This window comes from Phalacrocorax carbo, chromosome 4, assembly GCF_963921805.1.
Source record: "Phalacrocorax carbo chromosome 4, bPhaCar2.1, whole genome shotgun sequence".
Classification (NCBI taxonomy): Eukaryota; Metazoa; Chordata; class Aves; order Suliformes; family Phalacrocoracidae; genus Phalacrocorax; species Phalacrocorax carbo.
Genome location: NC_087516.1, coordinates 70,215,139 through 70,239,825, shown reverse-complemented (window position 1 = coordinate 70,239,825; position 24,687 = coordinate 70,215,139). Strand labels below are relative to the sequence as shown.

Genomic DNA, 24,687 nt, shown 5'->3' with positions numbered 1-24,687 from the left:
TTGTCATTGGCTGCTTCTTCCTCCGCCGCCGCTACCGGTTGGCTTGGTTCTCCTCTCATTCCCATCGCCTGCTTCTCTGTGACGTCAAACCGAGGCGGAACTGCCACAAGAAAACCAGCAACGGCCGCTGCGCCCAACGCAGAAGTAGCTTTCACTGGGAAGGCTCGGCTGTCGTGGCTCACAAGTGAGCCAATGGGAAGGAGGAAACTGGGAGGTCGAGCGATGTCAGCCAATGGGCGGGCGCGTTCCGTGGCGGGGCGTGGTGGCGGGCCGCGGCGGTGGCGGCGGGGCGGCCATGACGCGGAGCTGCTCGGCGCTGGGCTGCACCGCCCGTGACAACGGGCGGAGCCGGGAGCGCGGCATCTCCTTCCACCAGTGAGTGCGGCCGCTCCCCGCGGGAGCCCCGGGCGCCGCCTGCGCAGCCCCCGCCCGCGCCTCCCGCTCTCTTCCCCTCTGCCGCAGGTTCCCGGTGGACGCTGCGCAGCGCCGCGAGTGGATCCGCGCCGTGAACCGTGTGGACCCGCGGAGCCGCCAGGCCTGGCGGCCCGGCCCCGGCGCCATCCTCTGCTCGCGGCACTTCGCGGAGGCCGACTTCGAGCGCTACGGACTGCGGCGGAAGCTGCGACGGGGGGCCGTGCCCTCCCGCTTCCCCCAGCCGGTGCGTGCCGGAGGCGGTCGCTCTCCCCTCTTCCCCCGAGCCGGGCCGCGGCGGCGGGCGGTGACCTCCCCTCTCCCTTCCCTTCCAGGAGCCGCCGGGCGCCGGCCGGAGGAGTGGGCCCGCCGCCCGAGCTCTGAAGCAGCCACTCCCCAGCCCCCCCGCCGGAGTCACCGCTGGGGACCACAACTACAGCCTGCAGGAGCAGCAGGCAGCCGGCGGCGAGGCGCGGCCGCCGCTGGAGGCCCCGCAGCAGCAGCCGGAGCTCCTTGCGGATGGGAGATGCTCCCCCGCACACAGGCCCAGAACGCTGGCGACGGTCCTCCGGGAACTGGCAGATCGGCAGCAGCTTTCAGAGGAAACCGTGAGTTTGCTGCAGGCCCACTTTTCAGGTACTGCTGGGGGCGTTTGCTAAGGCAGAGTGCTTCGTGGTCTGTACTCCCTCACCCCAGTTTTATGTATTTGTTGGACTTTATGGTATCGATAATCCCTGATTGTTAGACTGCTATGTCTAGTGCTATAGTGCAAAGGCTTTGCAATCTGTAGGTCTGGAATGCAACCACCAATCCTGCAAACAATTAAAGTCTCCCTGAAAAATTCAATTACATGAGGCTGGCTATGGTGCTCAGGTCAGACCTGTAACTAAGGCTATTAAATCAAACCATGCCACCATTCAGCTGACAGATGGCTCAAGAATATAGTATATTTAGCTAGGAAGACCTTGTCTTTCCCGCTATCCAGAAGCAATCTCTGTTAACATTAATAATATAACCTGAAGAAGCCACTTCAAGTTGCAGAGCCAACTGTAAGTTAATGGTTTCTCTCCTGTTATATCAATTTTTAAGCAGCACCTACATGTAAGACACAAGTCTACTCAAAACTGTGGAATGACATTCAAAAGGAAAAGAGGGGAAAGGTGTGTCAGGAACTTGGCCTTAGACAGCATGGTGGGACTCCCTGGCCACTGCCCATCCCGAGGAAGAGGCGAAGCACGACGGCAGCATTTTTGAGCTGTACACTTCACACCAGACTTCAGGACTGAGTGGTTCCAGTTGCTGGAGAAGAGAAGAACAGCTACGCTGTTGCCTTGTATTCTGCAATATCTCTGTATTATGCATCCTTCTTAAGTTATCAGCTATTTATTTGCTTTACTAAAGCTGACCTCTTGGGTTTTTTTTCAAGCAGATTTGCCTTGTGAGTTGCACAGCTGGAGGCAGATGGCAGACTACTCACCAGAAATGAGGCAATTTGCTTGTATTCTCCACCTCTACCATATTAAGGCCTATGATTATCTACGGAAGATTTTTCCCCTCCCTCATCCTTACAGCCTGACAAAGCAAGTTTTTATTCATTCATTCCTTCTGAATGTGTTTCCAGGTACTCATGTAGAAATAGGTGTAGCAGATCTGTCCTGAAAACATTCAGTGGGAGTAGTAGTTTTTCCCTGCTTTGTTTTAGTGACAGAAGTAGAGTGAAAAGCAAATGTCAAGAAATATTGATACCCCTCATCTCAGAGAGCTGGTATGTGGTTATGTGTGTGGATCACAGCATGACAATAACACATTCCTCACATTAACAATTTTGAAGTAAGCGTGGAGTTTGCTAAGTATTCCCAGATGAGTATGGGTGTGAAAAAAGGTTCATTGTGGGACCTCAGCTGCTCTAGGGTCTATATGTTTTACTTCACTGGGGAAGAAGGAAGAATACAAAAAAGCAGAGGTGCTTTACCACATTGCGCATCACAGGGCAAGAGTATGTGCCAGCGTAGACTTGTGAGAGGGGAGGGATGAGCCATGTGGTGGAAGGAAGGGCAAATACAAGGAAGGTGACCTCCTGAAAAGAAGCAGCAGGAGGCAGTGTGAAGGGTGCTCCACCAGTACTCCACCAACAGCCAAAACTGAGTGAGGAGATAAAGGCAGGAATAAGTGTCAGTAGAGGAAATCAAAACCAGTAGGACTATACATGGAAAACTTTAGGCCTGTTTTCTGGACAAGGGAGAAGTCAAGAACAAAACATGAGAAAGCGAAGGACTGCATAAAGTAGTTAGACTAGAGCTTTGGCTTTCCTCACCTTGCCTCATAAGGACTCTGGGAAGTTAGTGAATCTTGACAAGTGTCTTGTTTCAAAGTTACAGAAGGGAGATATTTCTAGATCACAACTCAGTTGTGTAACCCATTGCAAGTATGTAGGCTCAGCATTTACTACCCACACTAAGGTGTGAGGAAAAGAAACTCAGACTGTGCATTAAGAAAGGCAGGGCTGCTTGCTTTATACTCTGTGCCTTATCCTGCTCTACAGCTCTGGACATGGCTGACCATGTCCTAAGTGGTAAAAGGTGCTGACTGTTGCTTCAGTTTTCTCAGAATCACATCTCCTAATGGCACCCTCCCTTTTTTTCCAGTTGGCTGTCTAATAATGAGGCTGCTGCAGGCTTCAGCAATGACATTTTTCTCCGCCTTCAGGAAAAGGTGGACAGAGGGGAACAGGCCTACTGCTACTGTGCTCTGATGGTACAAGACATGTCCCTGCAGAAGCGGCAGGAGTGGGACCCACAGACCCAGCACCTGACAGGCTTTGTTGACTTGGGAGCAGGCGTCCTTGATGCTGATGAAGCCCCACTGGCCTCAGAAGTGATAATCCTCATGGCAGTCGGCATCTCGAGTCCCTGGACAGCTCCACTCGGCTACTTCTTTGTGAACAGCACAACTGGCTGCTTACTTGCTCAGCTGCTTCGTCAGACCATCAGTAAGCTGAACAACATAGGCATCACGGTGCTGGCTGTAACATCAGGTGCCACTGCTTGTGGTGCTGAGACGGCCAGAGCTCTGGGGATCAGGGTAGATCCCGAAAGGATTCAGTGCACTTTCCAGCATCCACCTGGCTCTGCTCACAGCATCACCTACTTCTTTGACATTTGCCATGCACTCCAGCTGATAAGGAATGCTCTGCAGTGCTTCCAGAAGATAGAGTGGCTCAGTGATGCCGTGTGGTGGCAGCATGTGGTGGAGCTGGCAGCTTTGCAGGAACAGAGGGTATTAGACCCATGCAGTCCTAAGTCAGGCAGACCTAGGATTGAGGAGAGTTACCACCTTAAGGTCAACCTTGCTACCCTGTTGTTCAGCGAGGGTGTTGCTGATGCCCTGGAACACCTCCAGAAGCTGGGTCTGGCCTCATTCCAGAACTGCAGTGGGACTGTCAAGTTTGTGCGTTTGATGAGCTGTCTGTGCGATGTATTTCATGGCAAAGGTCCCTATAGAAGGGGACTTACAGGGCCTTTTCTAGCTACAAATTACACCAAAATAAGCTACCTCTTTAATGAGGCCAAGAGCTTCTTTGTCACCTTAACAGACTCTATGGGGAGATACGTTATTAAGAGCAAACGTAAACTAGGGTTTCTGAGTTTCTTGCTCAATGCTGAAAGCCTCAAGTGGCTTTATGCTAACTATGTATGTCCAGAAGGGAATCCTTCCCACCACCTCCTGACCTGTGCCTTCAGCCTCGACCCACTGGAGGTGTTTCTCAGGGCCCTCCAGCAAGCCTGTGGCAGCAGCGGGAGCCCCACCTGCACTGTGTTCCAGGCTGCTTATCACAAACTGCTGGCCAGCTGCAGCCTGGCACCAGGCTCACCACACAGCAATGGCTCAGACAACATGAGTTCCTTAGACATATCCCTGTCTCGTAGAAGAGATCTGACCCTTGGCAGCATTCGTGCTCAGTATAACCCAGCTTGTGGGAGGACACTGGCAACAGAGTACCCCTATTGTGCAGGCCTGCTTTTACGTGGCTCTGCACTGAGTAATGCACTGACAGATCTATCGCTGCATGCACAGAGCATCACCTGCACTGCAGGCTTCATTGCTGAGCAGTTAGCCTCTGACTTGCAATGCGAGGCTTGTCTTGCTTCCCTCTTTGAGTCAGATGAGAGCAGGCTAAGATGTGGGTCAGTGCTGTACATAAAAAAGTTAGGTGGAGTGAGTCTGCCCTCAGCAAGTGTGTACCACATAACAAGCATTTTGGAACAAGGCCTAAACCGGTATGGCAAAGTAGGAGACAGCAACAACACCAAGCTATGGCATTTGTCTCTAGAACAGAAAGTCTTCCAGCAGCTTCTGGGAGAAAGTCCCCTCTTCCCCACCCTCACAAACCACTTATTTGATGGTGAGTTGTGTGTCAACAATCATTACACAATCTTAGTAAAGGCAATAACACGATGTTATTTAAACATCAGAACAAACCATGCCAAATACCTCAACTTGAAATACCCTTGTGGAAGGCACAGACTGAAGGGAAAACGTTTACTTCCATCACCACTAGGCAGCTGTCAGTCAAGCCAAACCCACACAGGGTCATGAGTACTACTGCTGTTCCAAGGAGTACTATCCCTTACTGAGGCTCAGCAACGGTCACATCTAGACAACACACAAGGAAATGATGTGTCTTCCCATAATTTGGCCAGCAAAACTGGTGTTGATAAGTGGTAACTGCAAACCATCTGATCAGAGTTTGGCTGATCAAAGCAAGGAAATTCATCTAATCCTGTGTTCTATCCACCAATCCTGCAAAGCAGCTATGTATTTCATGAGACTTGTATGGCAGGTCAGGGTGAGCAACAGTTGCTCAGGATGCCTGGGAAAGTGGTAGGGGTCACTGCAGTGTCACCTGGAGGTGCTAGGCGGCTTAGTGCTGTGAGTGCTCTTGCCAGGAGAAAACTGATCCATCTTCCATGCAGTTGGGTGGGATCACACATGCTAGTAATTCGATTTCACCAAAGCAGATCTTTAAAAAAGCTGGAGGCAAGAAAGCTTGCAGAGCTTTTACTTAAAAAGGAAAATAAAGATGTAAAGAAACAAAATGGCACTCAAGTTGTACACAAGCTCTGATCTCTACTCCTACATGTCTCAAACCACTAAAACTGTTTAAGTCTAGATCCTCTGAAGGTGGGACTGCACTATCAAACTGTACCCACTAAAGCCTCATGTTTTGCAAATGAGGTAAAGCAAAAAGGCTGTTGTCCATGAAGGTGAGGTGGCAGTGCTGTTGTGCCCAGGGGCCCCAGGCACCAGCATGTGGGTATGCTGCTGGAGGGTGAGTGTTTCAGGTCCTGTTACATGGCCCCATCAGGTCACCCACTCAACTGTGCCTCGTGGCCCCATCTTCTCAGAGCTGGCATGTATCCCACAGCCCAGGGCACAAGGCAATCTCCTTTTCAGATATTGTTTCCACTAATTACTTGAATCACAGATTTGATGCCACCAAGTAGGACAGGCTTCTTAGTTCATTTCTGTGGCAAGGAAGCTGCTTTGGTTTGCAGTGCTTTACCTGGAATAGTTTGACATAACTGCTGCTAAGCAGCTTCCCTTTGCCACACAGAACAGCAATTGCATCTACAGAGATGGAAGGCAACTGGTATCCACAAAACTCTGGCTGTTTGGTTACTTCCAAGTTGCATGTTGGAGGTAAGATGAAAAATGGCAAGCTGCCATGTCCCAGGGCAGGAATAATATTCAAGCTGCCATCCTGCCTACCAGTGACTTGACAAAACTTTCCCTCATTGGTTTGGGTTCTTCCTCCCCTTAGTCCTACCCACTTGTGGGAGCACAGCTGCTGCACTCAATTCCTCAGGCTCTGCTTTGAGAGCAGCAGCACCACAGAACTTCACTTGTTCTGCTGGGAGTAGCAAACCAAAACCTCTAGACTTTTTTTCCAGTCCAATTACCTATGCAAAGCTAGTTGAATCTATCACTGCCATGGAGCCATGCCAGCCACAAAAGACTGCAAGAAACTATTCCCCTCCCATATGTGATTTTTAGAGCAACTGACAAAATGCTGCTGAAATCCCAGTGGTTAATTGGTTGCACTCACGTAGCGCTGTAACATTTGCATTGCCTAAACTTCTAGTCCCAATATGAGCTGAGCAGTAGGGAACAGGCACTTCCTTGCTGTGCATTTTTTTCAGCTGGACATAAGCCAGCTGCCACTTCCTGTTTACATCTGAGGGAGCTTGTCTTGCTCAAGTCATACCGAGCTGCATCCTGAATGGGAAGCTCTTGCACAAAGATCTGCATGAACTCCTGGCTGCTGGGGTGAAGCTGTGAACATGGCAGGTGTGCTGTGCACAGGGCTTCCCCATTTCTGAATTCCTCATGGGTTTTGTGCAGTTGCTGCCGATCAGCCAACTGAGCCAGAGACCACTGCACAGATAGGCTGACATTAGGCTCTGTGCATTCCTGTGGCTGACCTGCCCATACCCACAACCACCACAGTTTGTATATCCTTTTGTAGTTCACTAAAATATTGATGACAGATGTTTTCAAGAGATCTTGAGGAAGTTTTAAAGGGCTTGGTAGGATGATATTTGAGCAAAAGCACATTATTAGAAAAAAGCATGGCAGTTATCTAATTAACAAAGCTATCCAATATTATAAAAAAGGTTGACAGTTGCTATAGGAACCCTGTACCAATTGCCATTATTTCCCAAAAAAATACAGACCTGCTGTTTCCCACCACAGATACTGCTGGCTGTACTGACACTGCAGGAACTGTCATGTTTCAGTGGACTTTTTCAGCATTCATAACTCCACAATTGTGACCAAATGATTTGCCACACCACTCCTTTTCCCAAAGGATCTTTTGGACACTGCTTTCTCTTCCCAGCAACTCCTTGCTCAGACATTCACCATCTCGCTCTGAAACACCCTCACTCTTGCTAGCACCACACCCCCCATGAGGTCTACACAAGCCCACCCCTAAGTCACTCTGAGCACCTCATTCCTTCTCTCATTCCTCCACTGCAGCCTAAGGTAACTAACAGCCTTGTCCTGTGGCAGCTGGTGCGCTAGGGGTGGAAAAGCTTAGTCCAATAATATTTTTCATTTGCTCAACATCCTAACAATGCTCCTAAGACTCCCTGAGCATTGTTCGTATGCTACCTTTACCAAGTTGCTATAAAAAGCTGAACGTAGAAACTGGATGCACAAAGCCAGGTTTTACTTTGGAGAAACAAACCACAAACTCTCTTAACTGACTTCTATTCCTTAATGCCACTGAGAAATACAACTTTGCAAAAGCCACTCACAAACCTTCTCTCCAAGACAGACATAAAAAGACACAAATGCAACAAGAAACAGTGCATTGCATCTTGATAACAAGCAGTCTAAGAGTCTTGACAAAGTTTTGCCTCAAAGTTTTGCCCAGGGTCCTCAATAAGCTCTGTGGAATACCCTTGCTGTCTTCAAGGGCGCTGCAGAACGGCCTTGCACATCCTTCTACTCAGTCTGAGCTTAACTCTTGCCCAGTCAGTGCTCATGAAAAAAATTATGCTTTCTCATTAAAGAGTTTAAAAGAAATTGAGAAATGATCATGTGGGCTCAACTATCTGGTGCTGGCTTGGTTGACACATTTTGGCCTTTTATGAACTGTTCCACAATGTGTGATGAATTGCTAGGCACGACAGTATGCTAGTAACCAAGGGTTTACCTCTGGTAGGATTCGATCTCATGCTGAAAATCCAAGCCAGTACTTGCATCAGAAGTGGGTCTAGTGTTAACAGATTTATTTTCATGTTCCAGTGAAAATCTTGTGTGTATCTGTCAGTGCTGAAGGAAATGAGTGCAAAAAAATATTTACAGAATAGTATAAATGTTTATTTTTCTTTGTGATTCATCTGACTTATTTGTACAATATAGAAAAGTGTACTCTGAATCGGTCTAGTAAATATAAATTTAATTTTTCTACTTTCAGATGTAAACAGAACTAGAAAATGAACCCTTGCCCCATTCCCAATTATTATGTAACTGGATGAACTTGACTGTAAATCTTGTCCAGCAGTTTGATGCAAATGGCTAAGGAAGTACAAAAACCAATTCACACGTTCTACACCAGGGAGGGGGGAGAAAGGAATTCAAGATTAATATTTGAAAAAAGCTTGTTCAAAACAAAATAGAAGAACTAAGAGCATTTGATTGCACCTTCAAAGTCTTTACAAGCAAAATATTCTCAAGCAATACCATCATACATAATTACAACTGTAATCTAAATTTCACAAGTGTTTTTGCACACTGTATATAAATACACATCACGAAAGGTGCAATTTAGAGTAAGACACAGAATATATACAAAACTAACATGGATTGAAGTCTAAACAAAACAAGGCATATTGCAATCTTTGAAAAATAACGTAAGTAGGTATTACTTTATTCACTTACACTAATTTACATTTATACAAATGTTACTGGACATACTGTATTAGGTCACTAAAAGTAAACTTAATATCTGCACTATCTACATGTAAAGTTACTGCACTGATTGTTAGTAAATCCAAATTCTAATTATGAAAAAAAAGTGTTGCACAAGAGGTGGATTCCCTTTTCAGAGATTTGCACAAATATACTTGCTATTTATGCTCAGGGAGATGTTAATAGCAGACAGGGCCTTTCAAATGGTGACTGGGAGGTCAAACCTTGTCTGCAAGGGCCATTCAACAGGCCCACCACCACTGCTGGCCACCTCCTAGGCCCTTTGTGCCCCCAAGGCATTTCAAGGAGACACCAGAGAAGGGAAAAAGGGCCTTTTGCTCAGTGCACAGGACTGTGGGGTGAAGACAGGAGTAGAAGCATCCTCCCATCCTATTGCCATCACACATGTAGGCACTTAACTCTGCTGCTGGTTTGCCTACCTCCTACCTTTCCCCAGCCTGGCCCTGCTAGAAACTTGGAGAAAGAGCTCTGCTGCATTTTCTTTATTTACAGTTTTACAGGAGGAATACAAAATCCCTTTTGCAAAAACCTAGCTAGTTCAGGCTGAGTGAGAGATAATAAAAACACCTGTGATTAAACATGGTTATTGACATTCATGGTAGGTAACTAACCTCCCAGGTTAATTTTGCAAGTGTGTTGCACTATCAAAAATGGTATCTGAGATTGCCTGTAACAAATATTGAAAAAATCCCCTGCCCTAGTCTGTACACCACTATAGTTGATTCCCCCTGCTGCCACACACCCCCCAACCCCAAGCTTTATGTAAAAGAATCCATCCATCTGTTTTGGTAGCAGTCCTGATTCTATGCTAGCATCCTCTCCGATCATGGCGCTCTCAGTCATTCTAAACAATACTAAAAAAATAACCTTCCGACAAGTAAATTACCAACACACAGAAGCAGCATCCTGAAGACCCACAACCAGGCTGAATGTGATCCATACCTGCCTTGGTAAGTCGATACAGATGCAGATTGTCTTGAGTCCTCACTAAGACAACTCCACGGTCTCCAGTGACATCAGTTTCTCAGATGAACACTTTTCCAGAGTTACAGCTCAATCCTAGAAAACACAGTGGACCGCACATCCCTTCCTCCAGTGAGGGATTAGGCTGCTGCAGACCTCTGAAAAACCAAGCTTCATCTATGCAACAGCATCGGTCTGCTGCACACTTAGGTTACACTGTAGACCAGGCAGACAGTCTGGTATTGCAGCATGGCTGCTTTTCCTCACTTCCGAAAACAGGCCACTGTCTCTGCCTTCAAGTTCCAGCTTAAACATTTGAGCTCTCAGCTACATACCTATCAAAAAATTTCCATTAATTTCATTTGCTTCTAAACCCCTTGGGCCCTGCTCCAGCAAGATTCTCTACCACTTGCCCAATGTTAAATCTGCAAGCAAGCAACCCCTCTGTATTATTACCTGTGTACTCCACAGTGCTCTGTGCACTAAAGAAACTTGCTGTGTCAGGTCCTAAATACATGTACACTTTCCATATATGTGCTCATTTTTACACACTTCCTTTCAGAACTATCTTGGATCTTATTACATGCCTGTTGCCAAAAGTGTCACCTGGCTGTTGACACAACCTGTGTTTTCCTGTATGCACAAAGTTATGCAACTCCATACACAGTAAATATATATTAAAATAATTTATATATGCTCTTCAGGCATTTTTTCTGGGGAAAGGGGAGAACACATCTTATTTTTAAGAAACCCAAGGTAAAAGCTGTACATCAGGAAGAAGAATTGACCTCTAGACATTGTCTTAAGTAGAAGAGGATTTAGCTAAGATTTAAAAGGCTCTACATCTTGTTATAAAAGATTTTTCTTGTTTCAATCTTACACAGGTCAATTTACAACAAGCACCAAATTAACAAATGTTATCAAATCCTCTATGACAAACCAAAGTGTCCCTGTGCCTTAAGTGTTCTGTTCAGTCTGCTTTGTTGTGGCTCACATGCATGGTCAGCAGTTCATGGTGCAAGGGTCACTTTTGGACTTCCCTGCAGAGTTAATAACTCTCATCAAACAGCGTCCAAACTCCTCCAGGATCATGCGCTCTGCTGCAGCTTTTGACTTGCCCATTTTCTCTGCTTGCTCTGCCTGTGCGAGAAGGCATTCGCAGGTTGCATCAGCTACCTCCTTGGTTACAAATGTAAATGGCAGCCTGAAACAAAGAAAATTCCACTCGCTCTCAGCAAAAACACACAGTGAACCTAACTCAAGGGCTGGGTAACTTTTTAGTACACGGGCTGATGAGATTTCATCCGCCCCATTGCTTCCAATAGCCTTTAGACAATCAAGAGGGAGTGAAATGAACTGGTGGGCTGTTGTGCTTTGGTGCCTGCCTCCACTGATGTACAATTTGAAGTAGACTTTGAAATGCCCAGGTACGTTGAACGATTCTCCAGCTTTTACCATAAGGGCAGCTCAACGATTACATCCTCTCAGTAAATGAGACACTTGTACTTCATGCTTCCTGTGAGCATATAGGCAACCATGAGAAGATAACACCTAGTTATGTGCTTGAACACAGCTACGCTTGTCATAACCTAGGTTCCACAGAAAGCAGTTGCATGAACAAAAAGCTCCATTCACCCGAGTGCTCCTGCTTTTACAGCTTACACAGATAACATTCAAAGATGACAGGGACATACTTGTCACATCAAAAAGAAGAAACACATTAGAAGCAACTGAAACAGGGTGCTGCATTAACTTACTTCCCACCACCACTGCTGAGTGCTGGTGTTGGCCTTGTCAGCAGATCTGAGATCTGGGAAGATAATTTTGTCTTTGCAGCAGTCTGCTGCTGGACCCTAACTTCTGCAGCATCTGCTAAATGCATCAATGTCTTTCGCTCTGGGCTTTCTTCAAAATTTTTACAGCCAATGCATTTGCATATGGAAGAACACATGATTTTTGCCTGAAAGAAAGAAACAAACAAAACATGAGAAACCTGTTGCAACCTTGTCTCCCTTTATGACAAGCCACAACAAAAAGGAGATCTTGTTTTAATCTCTTACCAATTAGCCACTAGAAGCCCCCAAGTAGCAGGTTTTTTTCCTCAAAATTCTCACCTCAAACTGACTTGCCTTCCCAGAACATACACTTGAATCAAATGCAAATCAATGGTTTCCCACTGATCCCTTTCTTCACCAACCTATTGTTTCTGGTGGAATTTAGGTGGATGAGCTGAGAGAGGTCAGTCTGCCACTGTCTCTACAGCCACAGACTGATCAGTTAACTGACACAACAACTTTTGCTTTTGTCTTCCACAGACATGTTCTATCCCAGAGCATCTGTAGGATGCTGCTTCAACTCCTCCTAGGGACTTGGTGCAGTAGATCTCTTTAGAAAATACTGCTCTTCAGTAAAGGACAAATCCAAGCCTGAGTTCAAAGTTGCCGCATGGTCTAAAATTAAACTTATATAACAGAAGTGATCAGTTTTACCATATACATTACTTTCTACATGCAAACTGCTGGAATAAGAGGTAACATTATAGCAATAGAAAAGAATAGAGAGAAAACATTATAGCAAAACAAAGGAGAAACAAAGCAAATCAGAGAAGTTGCAGCACTAAAGGGAAAAAGCCAGTATCTTTAAGATGAGATAATACCTCATACCTCGTAACATTCGCAGTAGTTTTTGAGACATCCCGAGCGTTTACAGTTACACCCTTTGCTGTGTCTCCGATCTGATTCTCCTTCCTTTCCTTTCCCTATTTTGGGCTTGAAGGCTTCAGGGTTTCTGTCAAGGCAGGCCTGTCAATGCAGACCCAAAGGGTCAGTAACTGCATGCGGGGTACAGAATTTAGAGGTGCAATAAAAGAACTTAAGCCTTGCACATGTGGGAGGAGATCAGGGAATTATACATCCAACCCTGCCCTGTGCCGTAGCTTCAGAAAACACAAGCTAAACGGCTTTCATCCCAGGGGCAGGGGAAGACGCCCCTCACCTTTATTGCTTTTTGCCTATCGTTTTCATGGTCCAGGTTGTTATAACAATTTGTACAGTTGCAGTTATTGCAGAATTCACCATTTGCAAAACAATCACAATACCTGAAACAGAAGATGCAGAAGGTGTTTATAAACATGCCCATTACATCGGCATTAGTACTGATGGCAGTAGCAGAAGTTCCTAGTCTGATGATATGCACATGCGTCAATAAGGGTAAGGGTCACCTATGCTCAGCTCCATGTATACAAGTGGTATAGCTCAAGGGTGCCCACCTTAGCTGATGTTCACATAGCACAGGTCCCCATAGCAGCAAAAGGAGCTAATGCTACTTTCCCCTAGGGCAACTCCTGGGTGGCTGACCCACATATTGAGGGCTATCCTGCTGCAGCTGCCTCATAGCCAGTTCAAGTCAGCCTTCAGGAGCTCTCAACAGCCGAAACAAAAGGCAACCAACTGGAATGCCAGTCAACAGGCAGACTGACCAACACAGCAACAAGCCTTTTATTGTTAGTTCTGCCCATAGGTTGCTTGCAGCTGTGAACTGAGGCAGAGTTGGCCAAAGCAGGGATGGAAGAATAGAGAAGGAATAACAAGCAGTACACCTCATAGGCTTTGAAGCACAGGTAACTAGGGAAAGGATCTGAACGAGGATAAAACTGTAGTTATCAGAGACTTTTTAAAGGGATTAGTATATGAATAAAAAGCAGCAAAATATTGACAGGAAAAGCCAATCACATTGCCATGCCTCTTATGTACCTCTGCTACCTCACACAGATCTGATACAAGCAGCACCACATTCATCCCCAGCTCAAACATGGCTTTGGGCCACTACAAACTCTGGCACATTTCAATGCTTCCAGTACCACCTCCAGCTACAGCTGATAGAAACTGCTGATCCTCTTCAGTTGCTGTTCAAAATCCTGCTGGGAGTGTATGTTTATTTTTAGGAGCTTAAACCCCTTGCAAAACTGGCTTCCTGTGGCTTGCCCAGGGCAACACTACAAGAACTAGATTAGGGTTGCCCTGGAGTCCACTACAACCCTTATCAGGTTGAATTGCATTTTGGTGATTTTTAGAATCCTGAATGGTCCCAGGAACAAGCTACATCAAAAGCTTCTACAACTTGTAATAACTTTCCTTTCTGTCCTGTTTAAAATTCAGTAGTGGAATGGTCCTGGTTTCCAAAACAAACAGTGCCAGCATCAACCCAGAGCATCAGTAAGCAAATAACTTCTCCGAGTTCTCTTCTTTGTAGAATAGGCTATGTGCCTATAGGCTATTCATTTTGGAAAAACCACCCCCCCTTCCAGACAGGAAAGAGTTTTACTAGCAAGAAAGTATCTTTGCCAGAGTGGGTTAGCCATTTGCTCTGACCAATGCTTAGCTGCTTAGAGATATAATTAGAATAATTTACAAGAAAAATTTGGAAACACAGCATTCTGAAGGTGCAAAGCATCACCAGTGATGCCATTATTCTCCCAGAATTTCCAGAGCATTCAGCCGCCAAAGACCAAAATAAGTGGAAAACCATAAGCATCTAACATATATTTTACACTACAAAGTCAGTCACATATGTTGTAAAACATCTGAAAAAACAGCTACACATCTTCCCATTTTCTACATCTTCTGTGCAACAGGCACTTTTGAGGCTATGAAGCACAGGACACACCTCCCCACACAGAGGTTATTGTGAGGTTATTCAAACTGAAAAGTATGAAAAGACACTTCTTAACTTGGGTTCAGAATCTGTTGCATCACTTCCCCTTTGAGCAGCACACTACTGATTTCCACTTCATTATCTAGGACTCAGGGAACAACAGATTAATTTCAGTACCTCCTCCTTTTATGTCCCAAGACTGGTAAACTGACTTTGCCTCAAGTTAAAAGAAACTTAACATCTCCTCAGCTTAAAATCTTTTATGTCAAATTCTTACAAAGACACTGAATGGAACAGCAAAATACGTCATGAGGATGAGCAAGACTCAGACCTACCAGTGAAGAATCACTTGTCTATTCAGTCATTTAAGAAAAGATACACAGCCCAGTTTTTCTGAAGTACTTGATACAGCATGGTATTACTGACACGCTTCACCAAAGTATAGCAGATACCCACTGATGATACCCTGGGATGTCATGTAACTCATGCAACAAAAACAACGCAACTACAGCTGCTGAGTGGAATAGGCTCCACCAGGCAACAAGGCTACAAAGTTAGAACTTTATAAAATGTTAGCATACATATAGCTCCCAGGAGTTACAAAATTACACAGACACTGCAACACCTCCACCAATATCAACAGGAACCTTAAATTAGCACTAGACATAATATTTCTGACATACTTAAAAACTGTATATTCCAATACTTGGCATAAATTTGTGATGTCAAAAAGGCGGCTTAAAAACAAACCAAAACCAAGCTGTACTTACAGTTTCAAACATAAAGACTTAGTACAATTGCAGGGTTTCCTGGGGCGGTTTGCAGATTCAGAAGAAATTATTCTGTGAGGGGGAAAATGGTGCATTTAGACACACACACACTGTTTTATCAGTTTCTTCCTATTTTAAATTAAGGTAAATAGATCATAAACACTTAAATTTTTCTATTCCCCTTGCATTAGGTTTTTGGCTGACTGCATTTAAGTAACTATTATATATAGTGCCTTTCTAACCCAGAAAGAGCTGGATTATTTGCTGCAAATCTGGCTGCATGCCTGAAGTAGAAATGAGGCTTAAAGCTAGAAGAAGCATCAAAACTGAAAACATCCTTGGAACTCCTCCACATGCAGGGGGTCTAGACCAAGACAAGGTTCACACAATATGACTGTGCCTTTTCTTGTGTTCTAGTTGACATTAAAGGGAAAAAAATATCTCTGGAATAACAAGCCAAAACATGGCATTCAGTTCATAAATAAACTTTATATCAGAGTCTTTAATTACTCTTAAAACTCAGATTTTGTGTCACTAATCGCTTTTGACGAGATTCATTCCATCCCTCTCCAGCAATTTCTGCACATAATACCAGGGAGATTAAGTCAAACCCATTCGTTTGAATAGCTGCATCTGGATTTGGGATTAGTTTGCATCAGTTAAGGTGACAGCAACAAAAAGCACCTTGGCATTTACAGTTTCCAGTAAACAATAATACAAGACGACTGTGCAGAACCGCTAAGCCTGCTGGATTGGCAAAGGGAAAATAATATGTTAGCCATTATTTCCATTGTTAAAGAAAAAATACAAGACTGAAAAAACCCAAAGCTTCCTATCAGGATCCATTTTGCACTTTAGTTCCATGTTGCTGTTCAGCTGGATTTATGCACATGCTAAGCATCTAGCTCTTGTATCATCTAGTACCTCTTTCCAGCAACGTTGAGAAATAGTTGAGGCCTGTAGCTCCCAGGTGCTGATGCAAAATGAAGAATGAGCAACAGGGAGCTTTCAGGTCAATCTCCTGCTACACAAGTTCAAAAAACAGAAAGGAAAGCACTGCTTTGATCAAGAGACTGGCTCAGCTGTCAGACAGATCCATGTCCTTTAGTCAGAGGTAATAACCACACCACAGTACACTTGATTTTCTTGGAAAATTCCCCAAACCAAACTTCAAACCTCAGCTCCCACCCTTCCTTATAATGGGACTGAAAGATGCTGCTCATTCAGCAGCCTATACTGCAGGGTTTTTTTTGTTAGGGTGGGGCAGGGGTTTTTTGTGTTGTTTGTTTTGGGTTTTGTTTGTTTGTTTTTGCAAGACACTCACCCATTGAATGGTAGTCGTGCTTGGGACTGGATACTAGATGTCCCTGTAAAGCCAGTGTTGCTTGCTATAGATACATATGACGACTGTTGCAGCTAACAAAACAAAAAGGTTAATGTGTAGCCAAAGAAATCAAAGTATACACAAGAGGATGTGTAGCTATGCTTTTAATTAGGTTTCCAGATATTGTTATAGAAATAACATGCTTGTAAGTACAGTTTTAGACATCTGTAGAAATCGGGCAAGGCAGCAACCTCCTGCCTCCATACTTTGCATAAAAACATTATTTTAGATATTTTTGTTCTAGATTACATTGTCTACAGCTATACAGATAACACAGGCTACACATGGAAATGTTCAGACCAGAAACAGTTCCAGCTCCTGAAAATGTACTCATTTCCCCCCTTCTTTTCCTAAGCAACCCTGACCCTAATAGAGCAGGATCACTTCCTGCACGAATTACTGCAGTAGCTTCCTCAATATATAAGCCACTCATTACAAAATTAAATAAAATTATTTACATTCCAACTCCTCTGCATACCTGGACAAACAGTTTGTTTTTCACATTAAAAAAAACAAGATCTCCTAAGAACCTGTCAAATGACACTGTTTTGGGCCAAATTCTTTTATATTAACTATGTGCAGCTATTTTTTCCTGCTGGGACAGGTTCTAAAGACAGACTGGCACATAACAAGATATGGACCTACTGGGACCAGGCCAAAGGGGACAGATTGTGTCCAGAACACAAAACCTCTGAGGAGAGGTCCAACAAATGGTATTATTTAGTTTAAGGTAAGATTTGTGGAAGAGGATTGGAAGAACACAGTAAGATTTCAGGGTCAAACTGCAGCTGTGACAGAAAGGAACCAGAAATGAGGTTGGTACCAGTAATGCCATGAGCTGACAGTCTTTATTTGCACAGACTGGCCAGTCAGCCTTCAGCAGAACATGCCATTTACTCTCCTTTTCATTCCAAATGTTGGTCAGATCTTGGCAAAGAGCAAAAAAACCTAATCCCTAGACCTGGGTTGGTGTGACTGATACCCCCTGCTACTGACCCATGGTAACGTGGTTAGCATGACTAACACCATTTTATAATGCGAGCAGCTATTATCTGACACCAAGTGGGTCACATATTCATTCCCTTTCCCCTCATTATGAAGGCCCTGAAGGTCCTGTGAACCAAGTAGACAAACAGATTTCTTCTTCCCCTCACTACCGGCCTCAAGATTCCTGGGCACCAGGCCAATTACTCCCTTCCTTACTGGCCATTAAGGTCTCCAGCACCCAGAAAACCAGGTGGTGGTAATGTACTGTTACACTTCCCTGTTCTGTGACAGGGTCACAGAGCACTGTCTATAAAATCACGCAGTTACAAGTCCTAAGTGAGGAACTTGGATCAGAACTGCTGCTGGACAGCAAGACCTGTGACCCCCCGGTGGCTAGGGACACCTCCACTGACATCTGCTTCCTCTGAGGACTGAGTTAGTGACTCATTCTTTTATATGATTTTCGAGTCTAGATTATGATTATATTGATAAAGCAAACCATTTATTAACAATCTGGTCCAATCTGCAGAGGGCCTAGGTGATTAGAAATTATAAATTAAGATCTAGGTGATTAGAAATTATAAGTTGTATTATAAATTCTGTACTACACTGCTTATAAAATCATAATGCACCAGTTCTGCTTACAGAAATCTTATGCTATTCAGATTATAGATTCTATGCTATGCTAATAAAAAAATCCTGTTAAGAAAACAAAGGTTTAATTGTAACTACGATTTAGCGCCGTCATAATTCTGCCAAGGATCCCTTAAGAGCAACTGTTTGTCCCCTGAGTGTTACGTGACAGTTGGGGAGCAAAAACCTTTAAGAGGAAGGCAGTATGTTCCACAAAGCACCGTTTCCTTTTTTATCTCTGGGTTAACACCATACCTGTGTGACATACTGAGCTGGAAGGACTGCATACCCGACGTTTCCTGTGCCAGGTGCTGGTGCCAGTACAGTGCCCGGTGGGAGGTTGGTGAGGTTTGGCTGTATCTGTGGCAATGGAGTGGCTGGCATAATAAGTCTTTGTTGGGGCTGACTAGTAGTAACTATCTGGGAAGTTGGGTTGATCGGTTTGGGCACCACCTGGAGAGGAAAAAAAAAGTTCTTTATGAAATAATTGTTCTGTTGTTTCAGAATGCACTTTTATTAATAGAACACAATCACAGTGCTGAAACCGGATTTTTTTTTCCTGTCCAGCCAAAATAAGTCAGGAGTATGCCTTTTATGTTTAGCTCACCTGTTTCACAGTTTGTGCTGGCACTATCGGAACAGACATCCGTACTGGTGTTGCATTCACCACCACTGGCTTTGCTAGTATCAAGAAACAACATCACATTAACACACCTTATTCACTCAAAGTCCACAGTTCAGTCCTCCAGAGTTTCACATGTGCATAATGCAAAGGTATTTAATACTGTAACTATGCACTGAGATTACCTCACCAAACTCATGGCACGTAACATTTATGTCTAAAGAACACCTATGTAGACAGGTATTTGGCACAAGAGTGTGCACACGTTTCACATCAATGGCTTAGAAGGCAGCTTGGGTGCAGAGCTCCTCTGGACACTGGATTTCCCTTGGCAAGAGGAGAATAGAATAAAAACCCACACCTTGGTTTGAAATCTTTTATTCCATCACAGAAAGCATGGACAGAAACCAGCAGGAACATGTGGCACTTCTAAAGCACTTTAGATGGCAGGTTCTTCATGTTGCAGGAGTTTTGGCAATATGTCTGTGGGCTGTCCTGGCTTCGTGCTTTTCACAGAGGATCTGGGACTTGCCAGGAATCACCCACAAAGCTGGAAACTAGGGAAAAGCAACCTAAAATGCTCCAGAAATTCAGGCCCAAAGACATAGCAATTTGACACAGAGGAGCATTTCCACATACAAACCAGAGGTTACAGTAGAATATGAAATTTATGGAGTCTACCACAAAACCAAATACATCTGGCTGTCTTGATGGATCTCTATTATGTACTCATTTTAATCCTCACAAAACACAAGAAAAAAAAAAAAGAATAAACTTCAGACAATACATTAGCACCAGCACTTACCCTGTTGAAGAGGCTGCGTATTTGTACAGGGATTTTGACTGGCTGATTGGGTTGAACTATTGGCTGTTGTGGCAGTAACAAGTCTGACATAATGGAACTTGCTTCCCGGTACCTGAATCTGCTGAACATTGGGTGCAGTGGCCAAGGGAATAATTGTCTTAAATTGAGACGTACCCACTCCTCCTACAGTAATAGTCTGCACTGCTGATTTCACAGCCTGTTAAGCCAACACAGACAGCACAAAGTTACTTGTACAAAGGTAGAAAGAACATCAGTGTTTATTCCTCAACTGTTAAAGAGCAACTCTTTAATCCATTCGCATACTTGAGAACCAAGACAGTTAGTCCCATTTTTGCTTTCAAAAGTAAAACAGATGTGAGGAGATTAAACACCTCTCAACAGCTCAGAGCAAACTCAGTTCCATTTTCAAAGCTCCACACCAAACTACTATTTACATGAGTAGGGTGATTCAGTCCACTTCCCCAGATACAATATCTGCCAAAAATATTTCAGGCGACTACAGAAAACATTTCTTGGTTTGTATTCAAGAGTCAAGGAACGAACAAACCTAGAAAATTCCTGCTAATAAAAACAAATGGTAAGAACTTGCAGAACTGTTTGTGCTGGACTGTGGCATGATTTATCTCTGTGTGTACAGATACATCCTATTAAGACAGTTTGTGATTCATACATAGAAATCACTGTGCAGCCCTTGAGAAGGAATTGGAACAGAGTCCATAAACTGATAGCTGAAGATATGAGAAAGAGGGCACAAGCTGAGAAATGAAAGATGCAAGAACAATGAAGAGTAGGAAAACACATTTATTAAGAAAAGGCAAAAAGGGGAAAGACAGGGAGTTCAGCAGACCTGGGCTACCTCACAGCTGAAATAACGGTACATCTGGAATTTGCAAGACTTTCTTTCCAATTTCTCTCAAACTACAATCCGATAACAAGCAATTGTTTTATTTATATATGTTTATAAGCCTACCGGTTTGATAATGGCTTCTTTTTCCAGCCTTGCTGACAACCTCAAACCTTGGATTATTCCTCCTTCCATATAACTTCTTTTGGAGCTCAGCTTTATATACTCAGTATCTTTTAATACCGAGATTAAATGTATCATTGTCCTTGGCGTTAAGTTTTAGTATTAAATTTGGTTGATAGTACGATGTGACTTCTTGTTGGAAGATTTTCCCAGCTCCCCAGCCTTCAGCAGCTACATAAATGAAATCTCAATTTGCAAATATTTCACTGGAAATATAAGAACAACTCGGAAAATTGTAAAACTCAAGTGACAGTTCTTTTAAAGGAATGTTCTCGAGCCTAGAGAAGACAGGTGAAACCCTTGTGTTGTGTCAGATAGGTTTGGATCAGAACACAGCCATCCCCTTTTTGTCACTTAGAGTGCTTGCATTAGAGTGACTTAACCTTTTAACACCCGTTCCAAAAAATTTTTTCAGTTTTACTCTGAAATGAATTCAAATCATGCTGGTGTCCACATCCCCATATCCATTTAGGATTCAAGTTAGCACCTGTATCAGTAAGATGAGACTGGCAAAATCTGTCTGAGCCTCTGCTCTTGTGCTGTATATGCAGCTGTGTCCACACCCTACTATATCCATTCTGGTTATTTACACTCATACATACTATGTTTACCAAAAGAAGAATACAGACATTAAGATAGAAAAAGATTCACCTACAATTACAAAAGATGAAGAAAGGTCAGTTTTGTCATTCATTAATGCAAATCAACTTATCAAAGCTATTATGGAAAACCACGATATTTTTCTAGAAATGAGGCACAGGAAATTAATAATTTCTAATTCTGTAGGTCTCAGACCGTGGTGTCTTGCTGATGCAGACTTCTACCGCAAGAATATGAACTCCATTGTTGCAAACCTCAGAAACACCTGCAAAGGAGCCCTAGTCAGTCAGTGGTACAGAAACACTGATAGACCCACCCAAAAAATGCTGCTTCGTGTCATAGGGAGCCTTTAAAGTTACTTGGGAGATTCAGAGTACGGAGACAAGAACCTGTACCAAGTGGGCTTTCCAGGGTTGAAAGCTGCTTTCTAACAGCATGCCCCTGCATGGGCTTGCAGTGGTTTGCACTGCTCAACTGAAGAAGCAACGTGCTTCCTTAGGGCAATGCTTTTGCTAATTTTTAAGCATACACCATTACAAGAACACTTTGGGACTGATCACTGCCAATTTGTGGTTCAACACTCCAGTTTCCCTGCAAGTGATGAGACAGGCATGCCAGAAGACACAGGAAAGTCAGTCTGTACCTGGGCAGTTGTGTGGTTGACTATAGCCTTCCCAGGGGAGGAGGGTGCTGACTGCTGCACTGTGAGGATCTGCTGTCCTAATGCTACATTCAGTGGGACACCCACTGTCTTCTGGGGGGAGTTGGGAGGCTGGGAGGCCACTGACACCACTGTTAGCTGCTTGGAAAAACAAAGAAGCAGTTTAAATCTCTGCACAGGATACAAGACCCTGCACACACACATTCCCCTTCTCATGAAAGTACAGTTCTCCACCAGTACAAAGAGTTCTTTCTGTGAACAAGGGTGCTGTATTTAATCACAGCTCACACAGGTCCAACTGTGCAATAACAGCACATAGACACGTTAGAATCTTCAAGGCTGGTTCCTAGCACCAAAAGGCCCCAGCAGAAAGCTAGCACTGCTTCTGCTTTTTGGTTTGGGTTTGTTTGTTTGTTTAAGGAAACTAGCCCACTGAAGCCTGAGCATTGTCAGTGTAGATTTTTCTGAATAACAGTGTTATAGTCACTACCATGACTACTTCATCATAAACAGAAATCTTAAAGGAGAGCTGTGGAAAAAAAAATCTCACATTACACTACTGATTCAGCCAAAGTATAAGAATGTCAGTATTTTCAAGTGTACTTTCCAGATTCCTTTTGAGATCTAGTCTTCTGACTGCATTTCTGCTGAGTGCAGTGTTTGAGTACTCTATTCTATATAGCCACACCCTTTCGAAGGTTAGTCTTCTTTTTGTTCTACACTTCCTTCTTTATGTTTTAAGACGACTCCCAATTTTTGAAACCATTTGATTTTAAAATATACTTAGAATTACTTATCTACAGTAAATTCAAGATGTAACCCTAAGGAGTGTTTTCGCCCCCGATGTTAATTTTGATTCTATAATTTTTTTAACTTCTTCCTCATGTTGCCTCCCTCACTAATAGTTGTCAAACACAAGTCCTCCACTCCATTTGTATAATATTACATAGCTAGAGCACTGCCAAACTAAGATGATGCTTTACTCTTACACTAGTTTTTATACACATTTAGTTTGCACGCACTATGCATCTTGTCCCCCCGACTCTTCCTTTCGCCAGCAATAGTCCTCTTCTCAGGACAATTTTATCAAGTCTAAAATAAAAGCGTCACCATGACACTTTTCTGTAACGCAACTTACAATGGACAAGTTACCTTTTCTATCTCTCGCCTACCTGTGCCAATCTCCAGCTCTATATTTGTCAAGGACCACTGCAAACCTCATTTGTTTCAAACGTGATTAGGGAAGACTAAGTTTTCTACCCGATAGCAGCCAATGGTTAATAAATGCTGACCTATTAACATCATTGAGGTCTCATCTTAAACAGCCTGTAGATGTTTTATAAAGGCATTAAAAAAAGAAACACAACTGTTCAAGCACTTTGCTAAACGAGAACAGCTGCTCTCAGAATGGATGCTTAGGGAATAGCAAGAAATGGCAGGAATGGGAAACTAATGCAGTAATGCATATTTACTTAAAACCAGAGTAAGGAAGCCAATTGCAAAAAATCTAGCTTAGGCCATTACCGCAGAGCATCGTGATGTGCAATGGAGACTCTGAAGTGGCGGGATCATAAACAGCTTGTAGCAAAGACACAGAGCTCCATTCAGACCACTGTGCAGGAGGGACAGAAGACTGCAGCCAGAATCAGGTCCTTACCTTATTAGGGGATTTGAGTGGCGAGATAGCTATTTTATTCGGTGTCTGTTGTGTCGTTGTACTCAAAGATGATCCAATGATTCCACTCTCAGAGATCGTTATTGTCTTTGGTGGTGTTCCTGGAGCAGACTGTGAAAGAACCCTACCTACAAACAATGAAGATACCATCAGCTCAAGTCATATTTCTTTATGTTAACTTTTAAAGCAAAGTTTTCTCTGCATATCATGCAACTGATCCCTACTGCTGAGGGTGTATTACCTGGTAGGAAGGACATCGGCATCCTTTAAGTTAGAGTTAGGAACAAAGAAAATAATTGGTATTATTGCAAATAAAAGTACAGTTCGCTTGGGCTTAAAAAAGCCAAAATGTACATGGAGCTTTCTGTGACATTCAGCTGAAAATTCTTTAAAGCCAGGACAGCATCCTGAGGCACGCAGCCCTCCAATACACCTGCATTGTGCAAAATGCCCAACCAATGGGCAGTTCCCTAGGAACTCCCTGGACTGCTGCCAATGTACAGAGAAACTGAGCATTTTTGTGGGGTGGTGGGGTGTACTTACTTTTAAAACCTCAGCCATCAGAAATGAGCTGTGACCAAGAAAAAGGCGTTTGGTCTGTCTACACTCAAGTTTGTCTTTTTTTCTTCTCTGTGTTGGTGGTTGTTTTTGTCACTGCCTAACAGAATATATGCCACTCCGTGAAAATATGGGTAATGGTGTAACTCTACAAACATTGCTTTCAGCAAAAAAAGTTTAAACAGCAAAATCAGCAGCTCCAAATCATGAAATTAGTCTTAGGAATATTGCAAAACTCCCAGAGTAGAAAACAGATCTTTTTCCTTTTTATTTTCATACTTCTAAGTTTCTTTCCAAAGACTACTTGACCACAGAGCTTTCATCTGCTGCACTTTGGCTTAGACTCATTTCTGCCATAGCTTCTCTGTCACCCATTCTCTTGTACTACATTTATCAAAATAAGAAACAAACACCAGCA

The 24,687-nt window shown here is 43.7% G+C and overlaps 2 protein-coding genes across 8 annotated transcripts in view; one reads left to right on the top strand and one right to left on the bottom strand.

Moving 5' to 3' along the window:
• The first annotated feature begins 197 nt into the window (after positions 1-197).
• On the top strand, positions 198-8,310 carry THAP9 (THAP domain containing 9). Of its 3 annotated transcripts, none has more exons than XM_064450409.1 (5): positions 198-375; positions 463-658; positions 747-1,047; positions 1,841-1,991; positions 3,057-8,310. In XM_064450409.1, the coding sequence occupies exons 1-5, from the start codon at positions 233-235 to the stop codon at positions 5,005-5,007; spliced, it is 2,742 nt and encodes a 913-aa protein (XP_064306479.1). In that variant the 5' UTR covers positions 198-232; the 3' UTR covers positions 5,008-8,310. The 3 variants fall into 3 exon arrangements, with proteins under 3 accessions (XP_064306479.1, XP_064306481.1, XP_064306480.1); XM_064450411.1 differs by having other exon boundaries at positions 3,118-3,312; XM_064450410.1 differs by having other exon boundaries at positions 1,841-2,032; positions 3,057-3,312.
• A 50-nt stretch (positions 8,311-8,360) lies between these two features.
• LIN54 (lin-54 DREAM MuvB core complex component) overlaps positions 8,361-24,687 on the bottom strand; it is a 38,998-nt gene continuing 22,671 nt past the window's right edge. For 4 of the 5 annotated variants that reach the window (XM_064450414.1, XM_064450415.1, XM_064450413.1 and 1 more), the window contains 11 exons: positions 23,694-23,839; positions 22,019-22,177; positions 19,728-19,944; positions 18,908-18,981; positions 18,556-18,753; positions 16,621-16,712; positions 15,297-15,368; positions 12,868-12,970; positions 12,537-12,674; positions 11,631-11,833; positions 8,361-11,077 (listed from right to left, as the gene is read on the bottom strand). In XM_064450414.1, the coding sequence (XP_064306484.1) occupies positions 10,876-11,077; positions 11,631-11,833; positions 12,537-12,674; positions 12,868-12,970; positions 15,297-15,368; positions 16,621-16,712; positions 18,556-18,753; positions 18,908-18,981; positions 19,728-19,944; positions 22,019-22,177; positions 23,694-23,839 (1,604 nt within the window). In that variant the 3' untranslated portion in view covers positions 8,361-10,875. The remainder of the gene's footprint in view (positions 11,078-11,630; positions 11,834-12,536; positions 12,675-12,867; positions 12,971-15,296; positions 15,369-16,620; positions 16,713-18,555; positions 18,754-18,907; positions 18,982-19,727; positions 19,945-22,018; positions 22,178-23,693; positions 23,840-24,687) is intronic. The other variant, XM_009508429.2, reaches the window with a different exon arrangement.

Bases quoted from the DNA above. Each gene is read 5' to 3' on its own strand.
- THAP9 (XM_064450409.1), top strand. From the start codon at position 233: ATGGGCGGGCGCGTTCCGTGGCGGGGCGTGGTGGCGGGCCGCGGCGGT. The intron at 659-746 runs GTGCGTGCCGGA...CTTCCCTTCCAG, and splicing joins CCTCCCGCTTCCCCCAGCCG to GAGCCGCCGGGCGCCGGCCG. The intron at 1,048-1,840 runs GTACTGCTGGGG...TTTTTCAAGCAG, and splicing joins GCTGCAGGCCCACTTTTCAG to ATTTGCCTTGTGAGTTGCAC.